The 13,607-nt window shown below is 37.2% G+C and overlaps 1 protein-coding gene across 3 annotated transcripts in view; it reads left to right on the top strand.

Annotated features, from left to right (window-relative positions):
- CTTNBP2NL (CTTNBP2 N-terminal like) overlaps positions 1-13,607 on the top strand; it is a 56,855-nt gene that overhangs the window by 23,428 nt on the left and 19,820 nt on the right. For all 3 annotated transcript variants that reach the window (XM_072425730.1, XM_072425720.1, XM_072425739.1), the window contains one exon: positions 1,219-1,325. In XM_072425730.1, coding sequence (XP_072281831.1) covers positions 1,227-1,325 — 99 coding nt within the window. In that variant the 5' untranslated portion in view covers positions 1,219-1,226. The remainder of the gene's footprint in view (positions 1-1,218; positions 1,326-13,607) is intronic.

Below are 13,607 nucleotides of genomic sequence, written 5' to 3'. Positions count from 1 at the left end.
ATCCAAGACGACAATGTAACTTATACACTTAAACTATACAGGAGAAATACAATGTACTTCCAATTTTTTTAAAACATAGATATTTTGACAGTAAAGGATTAATTCCGGCTGTTACAAATTTCATATGGTAATTTGACAGATTAAAAAAAAAATGGTTATTAGATTGTATATACATGTTGAATGGCATTTTTTTGCTTTAGACAGAAATTTACTAGGAAAATGTTTATTGTATCAGTGACAAAATCCAATCATTTCTATTAAAATACTCTTTAAATTTTCTCAAGTTTTTATTAATATTAAAAAATAAATTTTTTTATTAAAGCTGTGAAGTCTTGTGTAATTGCAAAGGGTGGGTGAGTGTCTGAAGGTCCTGTTCAGCTCCCCTTTACTCCTCGCTTTGCTGTACGGTGTATCTTATGTACCAAATGTTCCTGTTCTTTTATCCCTGTCCCAGTATTTATAGCCAATGTGGCATTACCAGTTTTTATCAACATTAGCCAATGCAGTTAAAGCCCGTAATTTCAGTTCATGAGTATGGTAATGGATACTTAGTGGTAGTATAGGATGACCTCCTTTCATATATGTGATATCTCAAATTATAGTTTTCATATTTATTGCTAATACAAGTAGTCCCCGAGATAAGGACATCCGACATATAGATAGATGACTCCTAGATACGAACAGGGCTTCCCTGCTCACTCCTGTGCAGGACGAAGGCTTGATGGGGGTGTGTGTGTGTGTGTGTGTGTGGGGGGGGGGGGGGGTTACTTTGCATGACTTGCAGACAATCTTTTGCTAAACCCAGCTGAGGTTGTGGGTGATCTTAAGGACTTGGCTCTTTCTGCAACCTCTTGTAACTCCTAATGACCAAGACAAACTCTTCAGTTGTTTCTTTTTGCATTTCAAAGCACAGCTTGCTCCAGAAGTTAATTAATGTCTAGGCTCCATATTTTTTTTTATTTGCTTTGTTTGTGAATAACTCACAGTGAGGTTTTTTTTACAGTAACTGACTCTACGCTGCCCAATAATATGTTGAGACAAACATCTGTCCTAATTGCATTTATTAAAATAATGTACCTGTTCCAACTTACATACAAATTCAACTTAAGAACCAATCAAATATTAAACAGTCCCTATCTTGTATGTAACCCAGGGACTCCCTGTAGTTCAGTTTGCAGAATGCATGGTTTATCTAACTCTTTATTTCCTTTCTTTAAGGGAACACAATGAATCTAGAAAAACTCAGCAAGCCGGAATTGCTGACGCTGCTAAGCATCTTAGAAGGGGAACTAGAAGCAAGGGATCTTGTCATTGAAGCAATAAAGGTAAACTTTATACATTATTGGGTAAATTCCTTACTTCTCCTTCCATTGCTGCATACCAAAGAGTACCAATGAAGACTCCCTTTTTATTACCTAAGCTAATGGGTAATTGTTTTGTAAGGAGAAATGTTTTTTTTTTCTTTTTTGTATTCATCTGCTATCAATATGATGATTACCAAAACATTGTTACATGAATAACAAATCAAGAAATGCATAAAAACCCATTTTGCCACTTGGTTCCAGGAACTACCTTCTTCCCTATCACTGGGCCTCAAATCTTGTCAAAGCTCAGCATTTTACTTCTAGCAAAAAGAGTCTCAAGGGTTGTGCGGGGGAATTCTTGCAGGATTTGGCATCCTCTGCTTTTCCAGAATCCAGCAATCCAATCTAATCAAGTGAACTTGTTTAGATTATTTTTAATATGTTCGTTATTTTTCTGTAATCCAGTGATTTGTCATGGTTTTAGTGGCAATACCTTTACAAACTGGACCCAAGGAGGGGGAATTCGACTTTTTGTCACCCATATTAGATGATTGTTTTGTATTCTGAACAGCAGAACTATGTCAACAGGAAAAAGCAAATTAGATATTACAGGATTCTGCCTTTTTAGTCTTAAAGCAGAAATAAACTTTTAGTGGGTGAACATTTACCATAATTGGCAAATATGTACACACCTACCTTTCTTCAAGTGCCCTGCAGTGGTGGGCATCCCCTGAAGCCTCCATCTTTGCAGGCAAGTCTTCTAGGTCCACCACATTTCTTCTCCGCCTTTGAGCGGCCATTGATGATTAGGGCACAGGAGTTACATTGTTCCATCATTTTGGTTTGTCTGCGGCAGTGCCATAAATAGATCTGGGTTCTGTGCTGCATGGCCCATATTCCATACAGTGCAAGCAAAAGCCACCAGGAGCATATACATTTTATTTATTTATTTTATTTATTTAAGCAAGGGACTTTGTATGTCACTGTTTCGAGTAGATCATCTCCAGCTTTTTAAATAATTGCCCAGCTGTTTTTCCCTGGGGTCTTGATGGAACCCTGTTGTCTTTGAGTCTTCTTTTTGCTTGTTCTTTCTGCAGTGGGTGGCATTGATATGTCAGTGCCACTCTTTACTACATTGCACTGACCGACTACATTGCACTCTTTACTACATCACACAGTGACCTCAGACCGATATATATGATGACAAATCTCCCCGGACTGTGTCTATACCAGCCTGGGTTTACAGAATGATCCAGACTCATTAAGTCTGTTAGTGAATCTGTTTCAAGGAAGACATAGGTGTACGGCTATATCACTGTAAATACTATATATGGCTGGAAATGTTGTAATTTATATTTTCTACTTTACTATTAGAAGATGAAACAATTATAACCAACTCACAGAGGATTTCTGGAATGTTGGCATATCTATGTACAACAACAAATAATTCTTGATTTGTATTTTTTGTTAGTTTATTATTTACTGGAGATCCCCAAAAACCTGAAAAAGTAATGCTGAAGTAAAGCTCATATCTTTCTGGGCATGTGTGAGCTATTCTACAGTACAATATTATTTTTTTAATATATAACATAATAAAATAAAAAAAAAAAAACACCCTTTGCTACAGAAAAATTCTCACAGTTCTCGCTGTACTGGATTTGAAAACTTTGCAAAGTGGGTGGATCTGTACATTCCTTGCTCAATTTATTGTTTCCTGATTTGTGACGGGACACTGAGCTGGCCTTGATCTGTCATTTCTCTTACTTTTAAATCTATTTACTCACCCTGTCATGCAAGCTGCTGTGCTGTTCTGTGTGACCTCTCTTCCAATGATAAATGCTGTCACATTGCTTCCTATCCTTCCAGTTTGAAATGCATTTCCTCTTGTGATGATTAGATATCCTGTAATAACTTTACAGTTTCCCTCTGAATAAGATGCATGTGCAGCTTTAAGATATCACTTATTTTTTCCTTTTATTCCCTTTCTATTGAGGATGACCTATCCACATGCTTTCTGCATGTTGTCCCAGGAATTGACTTCCCAATATGGGCGATTTGCAGAATTGAAGCCAAGGTCTGAGCTCTTTAGCAGTACGCAGAAAGGCTTGTGTGCCAAGATTAAACCTCTGAGCTGATTTAAATGCCTTAATAAGGGCTCAGTGCAGTAAATATTTAAATCCACTTGTTAGAAACGGAGTTTGTTTTTGTCCTGTGCTGCAATTGGTCTCAGTGAGCCTTAAGACGAATTCTGCCAGGACCATTTCTACAGCTGCTGCTTGTTGGATGCTGATCTTTTTATTTACTCCCTAGGCTTTAAATGGCTGACTGTTTTAAATGTGGCCTCTGGAAATATTTCAAGTTCCTTTTGGGTTTAGCATTGTTGATTTATGCAAATACATTTAATTACAATGGTTTGACTTGTATAAAAATACATGAGATTTTATAATGCAAGATTAATGTTACTTATTATTCATTTAATTTTAAAACAAAACTTGACTTTTATCCTTCCACAATCAAACAGATGAGCTTCATCAGTGCCCTCTTGTGTTAGGGCAATGTATGCGTTATTGTTTGTATTTGTTAAATTCTTTCATCATACCCATAGTGACCACCACTCTTTTTCCAATTTCATCATCCCCACACGTACATGGAGCTGCAAATCTCCTTATACCAGATACAAACACTATCTGCTAGTTAAAACAATTTACTTGCCTATCTTGTGTCATTGATTTTGCTGTATGTAACTTCTTTTCAGTCACTAAACAAAAGACATATATTTAATAAATGAATGCTTGTATTTAAATATTTTAAAAAGTCGTTATTGCAGTTAGTATTGTTACCTGAAATTTACAAGATTTTAGCCTCTAGCAGTCAGACTGGAAAAGGGGGACGTAGTGCTTGTGGATGGTTAGGGGTACTGTATACACTAGATGTGCTTCCTTTTAATATACAGCTCTGCTTTAAAAAACAAAACATAACATTTTCTTTGTCAGAACTTCTCTTAAAATCCCTCAATGCAAAATGCTTCAAATACTGTATAAGTAACCCAAAGATGTTGAATGGCTTCATCCACTGTAATTTTTTACCTTCTGGGCTCATGAATAACGTTTTGCCAGGAGAGCTACAAAGTTTCACTTTGGGGGCACTAAATTCCAGTTATTTCCTTGGGCCTAACACATATACTGAACTAAGTAAATACTGGGTAAGCAGTGCATAGAAGTGAACAAATTGAAAGTGAAACAGTGGTAACATATACATAGGTTTTTGTATTGGGGTTACACCCTTTATTGCACAGTGAATCACACTAATTGTATTGCTAAATAGGTCAGTTTATGAGCCTTGGGCACTATATGGTTGTCTCACCAAATAGACCAATTTGGATCAAGGAAATTAGTGAGGCCTTTACATATAAAATCTATTTATTATCAATATGTAGGTCATTAAGGAGGAGATATTCATGTAAGCAGGTTTAAGGTGTTTTTTAAACTCTGTTTAAAAAGCAACAATCTGTTTACATTATGCAGTATAGATTCCAAGTTTAACAAACTGAGATTTGGTAATGTGTTCATGCATTTGCTGTTTTTTTTAAACATCAGTTTGCATTATTTTGTAAAAACAGTTTTAACTAAGCACCCCAATGACTTAGATGCTCACTGGAAAAAAGATCCTTTGGTTGCTAAAATTTGCTTATATATGGTGCTACGCTTAGCACAGATGTCTGACCAAGCAAACCATTTGCTGCTTTGATGAGGCTGGTGTAATGGGTCTCCATTTGGAAGTTCTGCTTTGTTTATTAGTTGAGCTGATAACGGGTTTGAGAATGGAGAAGAGCCAGCAGCATTGGGAACACGAACAGGAGAGGCTTCTATAGGTTGGTAAAGATGGCCAACCCACTCATCTTTGTGTTGCTACTTTCTTAGTGGTGGCCACCCTACTGGAATGTGTGGAACCAAACAATCTGCTAACGCTGCATGGACATGAACAGCTTTAACAGGATGGCCGGGATCTGCATAAAAAGACACTCCAATCTTATTCAGTGCAGGTGTAGAGCACCTAGGGCCAGCTGAATCAACAACAATGTGCGGTAGCAGTTGCAGACCCAGGTTTCAGAGATTCCCTGATCCATATGTATACCTGTGAGAGATTGGACCTGTGTACTGAAATCAGGAGAGGTCTACTCATTCTACACCTTTGGTGTGGGTCATCTAATTTCAAGTAACCTTCAAAAGGGTACATTCAGTAGCTTTATGCTGTATGTGAGGAAGACAAGATGATACTGTATATGTGTATGTTTGTTTATTTTTTTGAGATTAAAAACCGACCACAACCGGGACGTTACAGTACAGAAAATTAGATTTTGCCATAACTGCTTATCTCCCCATACAGGTAAAAGGAACTGCAAAAGCAGCCCAAAAACTGAAATTCATTGATGACATTATACATTTTTCTTTATTGTGAAAATGGTGAGGATGATGTTCTTTTTGTACAGAACAAGCAGATTACACCCACTGCTATGTGTTGAATAGGGAATTGAAATATTTGTGTGTCTGTGTGTGTCTAATATACTTATATTTACAGCTGCATGTACAACAGTTAAAAATAGCAAATATTAAATTGGTGTTTTATCTTCAGATGCACACCTCTTCCCAGTGATGTAACAGTTAATTTGCCTTTGCAATTTTTTTTTTAAAAACTCCCCTTACACAGGCCAGAAAGGAGGCTGGTGGATTAGTCTGAAGCAGCCACAGAATAGGAAGTGTTTAGTGTGCTAGGCAGTGATTTCATCAGCATCTGGAGTTGTGGCCGGCAGCAGAAGTGAAATAACACCAGGAAAAGCCACAAAGGCCAGTTTAGCAAAACTGAGGTGCCTTTGTCTGACTTTTCCATGCAGAACTGCCAAATGTGGCCTTTTTTGTGCTAGTAGTTTACATTTTTCTGTGCAGAAGTTCAGTGCAAATATAAGATTAGGGAGGACCTGGCCATATATTACCCTAATAATCTAGAAGGGAACATCAGGTTGCTTGTAAATCTGGTATGAAGGTTTGCAAACTATATATAAACTAAAATATAATTAAGTCTGATTTAATATCATAGTCCCTTTGTAGAATTGTGTATTGAATTATACAACGTGCACTCAATATACTATAGTAAAAATGAATGAATGAAATGTTAATGCCATGGAATTTTTTATACAGCCTGGAAAACAAGAAATATTTGGCTTTTTATTAGGGGGAGGTATTTGATTAGGTTGTGTACTGTAAAATGTAAACCTAGGGGATGATTTACAAAGTCTGGTACAAGGTCTGTACTTGAAGGTTGTTTAGAGATTGGGTGTGTGGGTCATCTAATTTCAAGTAAAAATGGTACATTCAGTAGCTGTATTCTGTATGTAAGGAAAAGACAAGGTGGAAAATAAAACATTTTTTAAAATCTAGTACAGTATCCTGAAGAAACCCTTCCTAGACCCCTCCCTACCTTCTAGCTACCATCCTATCTCCCTTCTCCCATATGTTTCCAAACTTCTTGAGCACCTCGTCTAACAAAAAATACTGACTGATTACCTGACCGCCAACCTTGACACTCTCCAGTCTGGCTTTTAAACTGCCTATTCCACCAAAACAGCTCCTACTAAAGTGGCCAATGACCTCATCAGAGCTATGTCTCAAGGCAACTTTTCTATCCTCCTTCTCCTTGATCTTTCCTCTGCTTTTGACACTGTTGATCACCCCCATCTAATACAAATCATGCGCTCCATTGTGGTATCAGTGACACTGCTCTCTCTTGGTTTGCTTGACCGCTTCTTTCATAAATCCTCCCCACTCTCCTCCCTGTTGGTGTTCCCCAAGGGTCAGTCCTTGGACCGGTTCTCTTTTCTCTTTACACCTCTCTCAGTAGTCTTATGTCCTCCTTTCGTTTACAGTGCACTCTGTATGCTGATGACACCTAAATCTATGTCCACCCCAGACTTGTCTTCCTCAGTCCTGGATAAGGTGTCATGCTGACTGTCAGCCATCTCATCATGGATGTTTGACCCATTCCTGAAACTCAACCTGGATAAAACTGCTCCTATTCAGAACACTTTCACCTGCGCAATGTCTACAAAATTGGCCCCTACCTGTCCCCAGAGACAACCAAATTCCTTGTACACGCTCTTATCATCTCATGTAGACTACTGTAACATCCTCTTCTCTGGTATTCCACTAACTTGACTCTCTCCTCTACAATCTATTATGAATGCTGCAGCCAGACTCATCCATCCTTCCCACTGCTCCTCCTCTTTGTAGTTCTTTTCATTGGCTCCAATTTCACATGAGAATCAAATTCAAGCTTCTGTGCTTTGCCTTCAAATCCCTCCACACTTCTTCCTACTTACCTTTCGAACCTGGTAGAAAAATACTCCCCTAGGCCCTCTCTTCACTCATCCAATGACCTGCTAATGACTTCCTCTCTCATAGCACACACACATGGCTCCAAGACTTTTCTGAAGCTGCCCGACTCTCTGGAAAGGTCTTCCTTGCCCTATTCGGCTTTGTCCTACTTTCTGCTCATTTTAAAGAGGACTTGAAACCCATTTTTTCAAACTTGCCTACCCATCTTCTTCTTCTTTTGAAATCCTCAGTATTTCCCACCACTACATATCTCTCCTTCTATTTTGTGTTACTTCCCCCACTTTCTAGGTTGTAAGCTCTTTGGGGGAGGGTCCTCTCCTCCTGTCACTGTCTGTATCTGTCTGTCATTTGCAACCCTTATTTAATGTACAGCACTGCGTAATATGTTGGTGCTATAAAAAATCCTATTTATAAATATTATTAATAATAATAATAATAATATTTAATAATAATAATGTCAACTAGTGGAAAAAAATGAGAATAGCTAGTAATATGTCTTTCTTCATATAAACGCTAATGTTTGTTAGTCATCCACAGTTCTTAGACATAAGTATGACCCTTAGTCATTAGAAGGAGGTATGGAATGAAAGAATGAAAATGTGTTTGTAAACTGCTATAATTGCAATTTTTCACTTTTTGGTATTCTAGTTTTAAAAGCCAATTTGTCCTACCCAATAACCGTATTGGTGCCTTCTCAAGTCCAGCAGCTGTCTTTCCTTCCTTCCAGAATGCAGTGTTCAGGTCTGAGTTGTGTTTGGCCACATAGGTATATTTTAACTTGGGAAAGATGAGCATGTCATTATCCTGTGTAACATAATCTTAGCTATTATAAACCCTTTTCAGCACCCAGACTTATTCCATGATACACTAATACAATTAAAAATGTTTTTTTGCTTGACATTTATATTATTCTTTGCAATGTGTAGTGGTGCACAGGACCACCAGGACTACCATTGCTAATCATGGAAGTATAGTATTAATAATATAAATATGTTCATTTTCATTCTATTTGCTCTGTGACCATTGTCACCAAGGAATTAAGTACGGGGAAATCCAAAATTTTAGTGTTGCCACAGAACAAGAGGAAAGGATAAAAAGGCAAATTCTCTCACTTTGGGAGAATTCCTCTTTATTTTTTTAATCCCTGGGACAGGAAGTAAATGGAACCATGTTCCCATTGGTATGCTGGAAAGCAGCAAACATTAAGCTGATAGGGGGGTTGACCATTCTCTTGTCTTTCTACAGCTAAAACATGTTTTGGTTATACATACAGCCATATGGTTGTCTTCCCTTACTCTAATTTGAAAAGCTAAATTGTTTGCATCCCTTTGTCACATTTTGTGACACAGTGTCAGTTTCTCACCAAAACTTTTTGCAGAGTTTTCTGTCAGATAATTGTACCAGAACAGAGAAATGTCTATTTTACTTGTTTATTAGTGCGGACAATTGGGGAAATCGGCTTATCAGTGTATATACATTTCTGGTCACATTATTGCAGGCAAAAGCCATAGTAGATTGAAATGGAAAGCTATTTTTTGAAAGATTAGCAAGATCAGGAGTGCATCCTGGTATGATCAGGAGTGGACTATTTAACCAACTGTCTGGTGGTGCATGAAAACATGCAAACTCACTCTTTCTTTCTTTCTCTCTTTCTCTCTTTCTCTCTTTCTCTCTTTCTCTCTCTTTCTCTCTCTCTCTTTCTCTCTCTTTCTCTCTCTCTCTTTCTCTCTCTTTCTCTCTCTCTTTCTCTCTCTCTTTCTCTCTCTCTTTCTCTCTCTCTTTCTCTCTCTCTTTCTCTCTTCTCTCTTTCTCTCTCTCTTTCTCTCTCTCTTTCTCTCTCTCTTTCTCTCTCTCTTTCTCTCTCTCTTTCTCTCTCTCTCTCTCTGTATGTTTAGATTCTACCAGTAGTAAAGTGATTCCTAGCTCACCAGTGTTATCTGAATTTGATAATGTACCTCCTTCAATATAGGTCTTTGATTGAACTCTCTCAGGCCCCTTTCTCTCTGGTTCCCTTCCTGTTTACTATCCCTAGTATTATAAAGGCCTCTCTTATACTGACTGCAGTGACATTTGCAAGCATAGAAAGCTATTCACACAGCTCTGGATGACTGCCCACTCCAAATACTGTTTGATTAGGTTCATTTTCTCTCTGCCCAGCGGCTACCAAAACCCCTATTAGTCCTATCCTGATGGGATCTGTTTCATGCAGCCTTGTTCATCTTGCCAATTTCTAGTCTTGCATGCATAAATATGTTGTTAATTATTTTATCCTGATATAAACCTAAAGGTCACACACATTCATAAGTCCGTTATCTCTAACCTTTTCAAAACGGCACATTAATCTTGAGTGATTTAAAAGTTAGATAAAAAAAGCAAACTCACATTCTGACCACTGACTTCAGAAGCTGACTTTGTAAAATTTTCTGACAATAGCCTATATATCGGCTGTAGATTAGTTTAATGAAGTGTGTGGATGGGATACTTCAAAATGAACTGATGGAATGTAATACCAGCATGTTCACTGCAGTTCCCTGTGTTGTTTGTTTTTCCTATCCATAGAATGTCATGTGTTTTTGTAGCATCCCAATTATCTCCCCTTTGATTGTGTTTACAAATAGCCTAAATACTGGCTAGAAATATATTGGTTTTGTGTCTGGCAAATAGAAAAGAACATAAAACTGTGAAAAATAATCACTTATGGTTGACATATACTCGTTCAACCACTATGGTAGAAAAAAAAACTTAAAGTATATTTTGAAATGAACTTCATGAATTGTACATGCCCTCTTCCCTGCTTGGACTGACATTACAATACATGGCCTATATGGCCTACCATATGTTGGGCTGGCACTGGACATACTTCAAAGCAGGTTGAACACTAGAAAAAATAATCCCTTCATTGGGCCCAGGTAATTTACAAAGTCCTTCAATCTGTCACCCATAGGGGAACCCCTTCAAAGAGGTTGTGTCAAGTTAAAAAGTTTCCTAAAATAATCAAATAACCCACATTGAATACAGCATATTCTAATCATGTAATAAGTAAACACCAACAGTGTATAAAAGCCATGTGGTGGACAGAATATTTGTTTCTTAGACAAATGTGTTTGTGCGCTGCAATAACTGTATTACCATTTATTCTCACATTCAGTCTGTGAGAGGGTAAATCAGATGTGACGAGTGAAGCAAAAAGAACAATACACCTCAGCCTTCATTTCCCAGCATTCCTGCATTGTTGTACACCTTTTGAAATGGCTGATATGTTGGTTCAATACTTTCTAAGTCTTGGACTGGCTTATGTCCAACTTTCACTTAATCTCAGGTCTTTGACTCATAATCAATAAAGCTGCAGACAGCCAAACAACTAGCACTTTACAAGGATGACAAAAGCAGCAGCTCTTTCTTTCTTGTATCACAGGTGTATATTAAATTGAAAGCCTTCTGTATCATAGTTACATTGTTTCCTGGGTAGCAGTTACAGGTCACTAGATTTAATAGAGGATTTTTTCATTTAAGGGGTTTCATGGGAAAAGGTTTAGATAAATATCACCCATTAGGCACTGTCTCCTCTATTTTATGCACTGAACTATATGTATAAAGGCTGTAATTTTAAAGGAAACAATGTGTCCTTTCAGTGTTCAATTAAATAGTTATAAGTACACATAGTATGATGACATTTAATCTTAAGGGCATAAGCAAGTAAAAATACTTGCCAGTATGACAGTGGAAACACATGACCTTATTTAATTTGCCCTAAATTGTATTTAATAAAGTAATTTCCTATGTTGTCAATGTGTGGATGGTTGGTGTTGCTGGTTGTCATTTTAGCACTTTTCTTTTACCAAGGTTTATTTATCTGCAGGTTTAGTGTATGCAGTCTGTAATATTTGAAATGTGTAGACAGGCCTGAATAATTGAAGATAGGATATAACATGAATCAAAGCTTGTATCTTGGATGATACTGTTCTTTTATCAGTCTGCCTCTTTTAAGAAGTGTACATCATATGTATACCTTAAACACTAATTACTCTGGTAGTTTTGTCAAGTAGAACAGAATGAGGTAACCGCATTTAACTCCTATGACCTCTTACAAAGATTGTTTTTTCAAACACCTGAAAGGGCCTAAAGGTTACCTCCTGGTATTGTTCTCAAGTGCATGTTGGCAACAACCTGGCCCCCAGGAGTGGTAAACGCCGTGGTTTTTTAACCACTGGTCTGAACATAGCCCTATTTCCTATTTCTTTATCAATTAACTGCAGTATACTTTGCCTTGTGTGAAATACAAGAGCATCAGAAAGGTTTTATTAGCAGTTTGATAAAGAAGGTAGAGTCATGTCGGACTAAACTTCAATTTTAACTTCTAATTTCAATTATAACTTGGCTCCTGTAAATGAGAACATTGTAACGTGGCTGCTCTGAGATCCTATTGTCATTTTCAAGAGTTGACCGATGGTGAACACAGATTAAAACCTTTTGCTTTATATAAAGCTGCGATGAAAGCTACCTTTTTTTATGTGTGCTTCACTACTTAAATAATTACCAAAATACTAAAGATGCACCGAACTTAGCTGCACAGTGTTGCTTAAATTTTCCCAGAACCTTTTAAAGTCCTCTGCAACTTCTTTTCTTTGCAGTGGTTTCCTGTCATTCTTAGGTGATTCGAAGCACAGGCAGCTCCCATTTCCAGGGCCTGTTTTTATTTCCTTCCCTGTTCTTATTTATGGAACAAAAGTTAATAGCACATATCAGTAAAGGAATGCCAAATTTCTAATTCTGATGAGCAGATATTGTCCAAACAATTTATTGCACAACCAGGGCAGGCATTTTTAGCTTTTTTTTCCACCTTTTTCACCTTCACCTTGTGTATCAGGAATGTTCCAGACTTACAAAAGATTTGTGCGTGTGTTTTTAACATTCAGGTTAGGTACATAATTAATAAGCTTCAATTTGTTTTCTATACTTACCCCCTTTGCAATTTGAACAGCAAGATTTACAGGCAAATCTTGACAAATTAAAGTCAAGCTTGGCCTAACAACTTGTGTCCTCTCTGATGCTCAAGCCATTTTTTAAAATAGCAATAGGAAAGTAGGCCACAGTTACCTCATTGTACATTATTATGGCGGTGATTTTGGATTTCCCATGTGTTAATTTTTTTTTTTTTTCCTGACAGTTCAGCTTTACTGATGCATTTGTCAAAAAGCCCCTCCACCACAGTTTGCATCTTTGTATGAACAGTTTGAACTGTATGAACTGATGACGTGTAACACTACACAACCATTTCATATCAAAACAAAGACCAGAATTGGGTGGTAGCCAACTTTTTGACAATTCTCAGGGAATTTTCTCCCCCTTTTAATATTTTGCAACTTTGAATATTAGCTCAAACCAAAGTGCTACATTTGACAGTTATAGCAAAATGCTTTGAAGGAGTGAATGCTTTGCAGCTACTGAAACAGTTTATTAAACATAGGTCTGTATGTGGGAGTGAAAAGACATTAGATATTAAAACAACAAGCTCCATCTGGAACTCATCTGTAGTCCCATGACCTCAATAGGCTTGCCAGTTCCCATGATACAAAAACATTGGTATCAGTGCAAGAAAACTCCACTTATACCCACAAGGCAAATACGAGAATGATCTGCAACATAGTATGATTTCTTCATTAGATGAACCGACACTAAATTACCAAGATTGTATTATTGCAAAATGTTTAATAAACACAAAAGGTTTTGTGCTACAATCTAATGTTTAACATTTAAACACACACAGTCTTGCTGAAGTTTATGATTGCCTATTTGGGATATCCCTGGGATTAGTTTTGTATCTGGAAACATATAAAGATTTTTTTTTTTTAATGCATTGCACATTTCACTTTTAAAATTAGAAAGTGACACAAATATGACCCCAAATGTATTT

The sequence above is a fragment of the Pyxicephalus adspersus genome, chromosome 1 (genome assembly GCF_032062135.1).
Source record: "Pyxicephalus adspersus chromosome 1, UCB_Pads_2.0, whole genome shotgun sequence".
Classification (NCBI taxonomy): Eukaryota; Metazoa; Chordata; class Amphibia; order Anura; family Pyxicephalidae; genus Pyxicephalus; species Pyxicephalus adspersus.
Note: the sequence above shows the minus strand (reverse complement) of the source record. Positions and strands in the feature narration are given on the sequence as shown.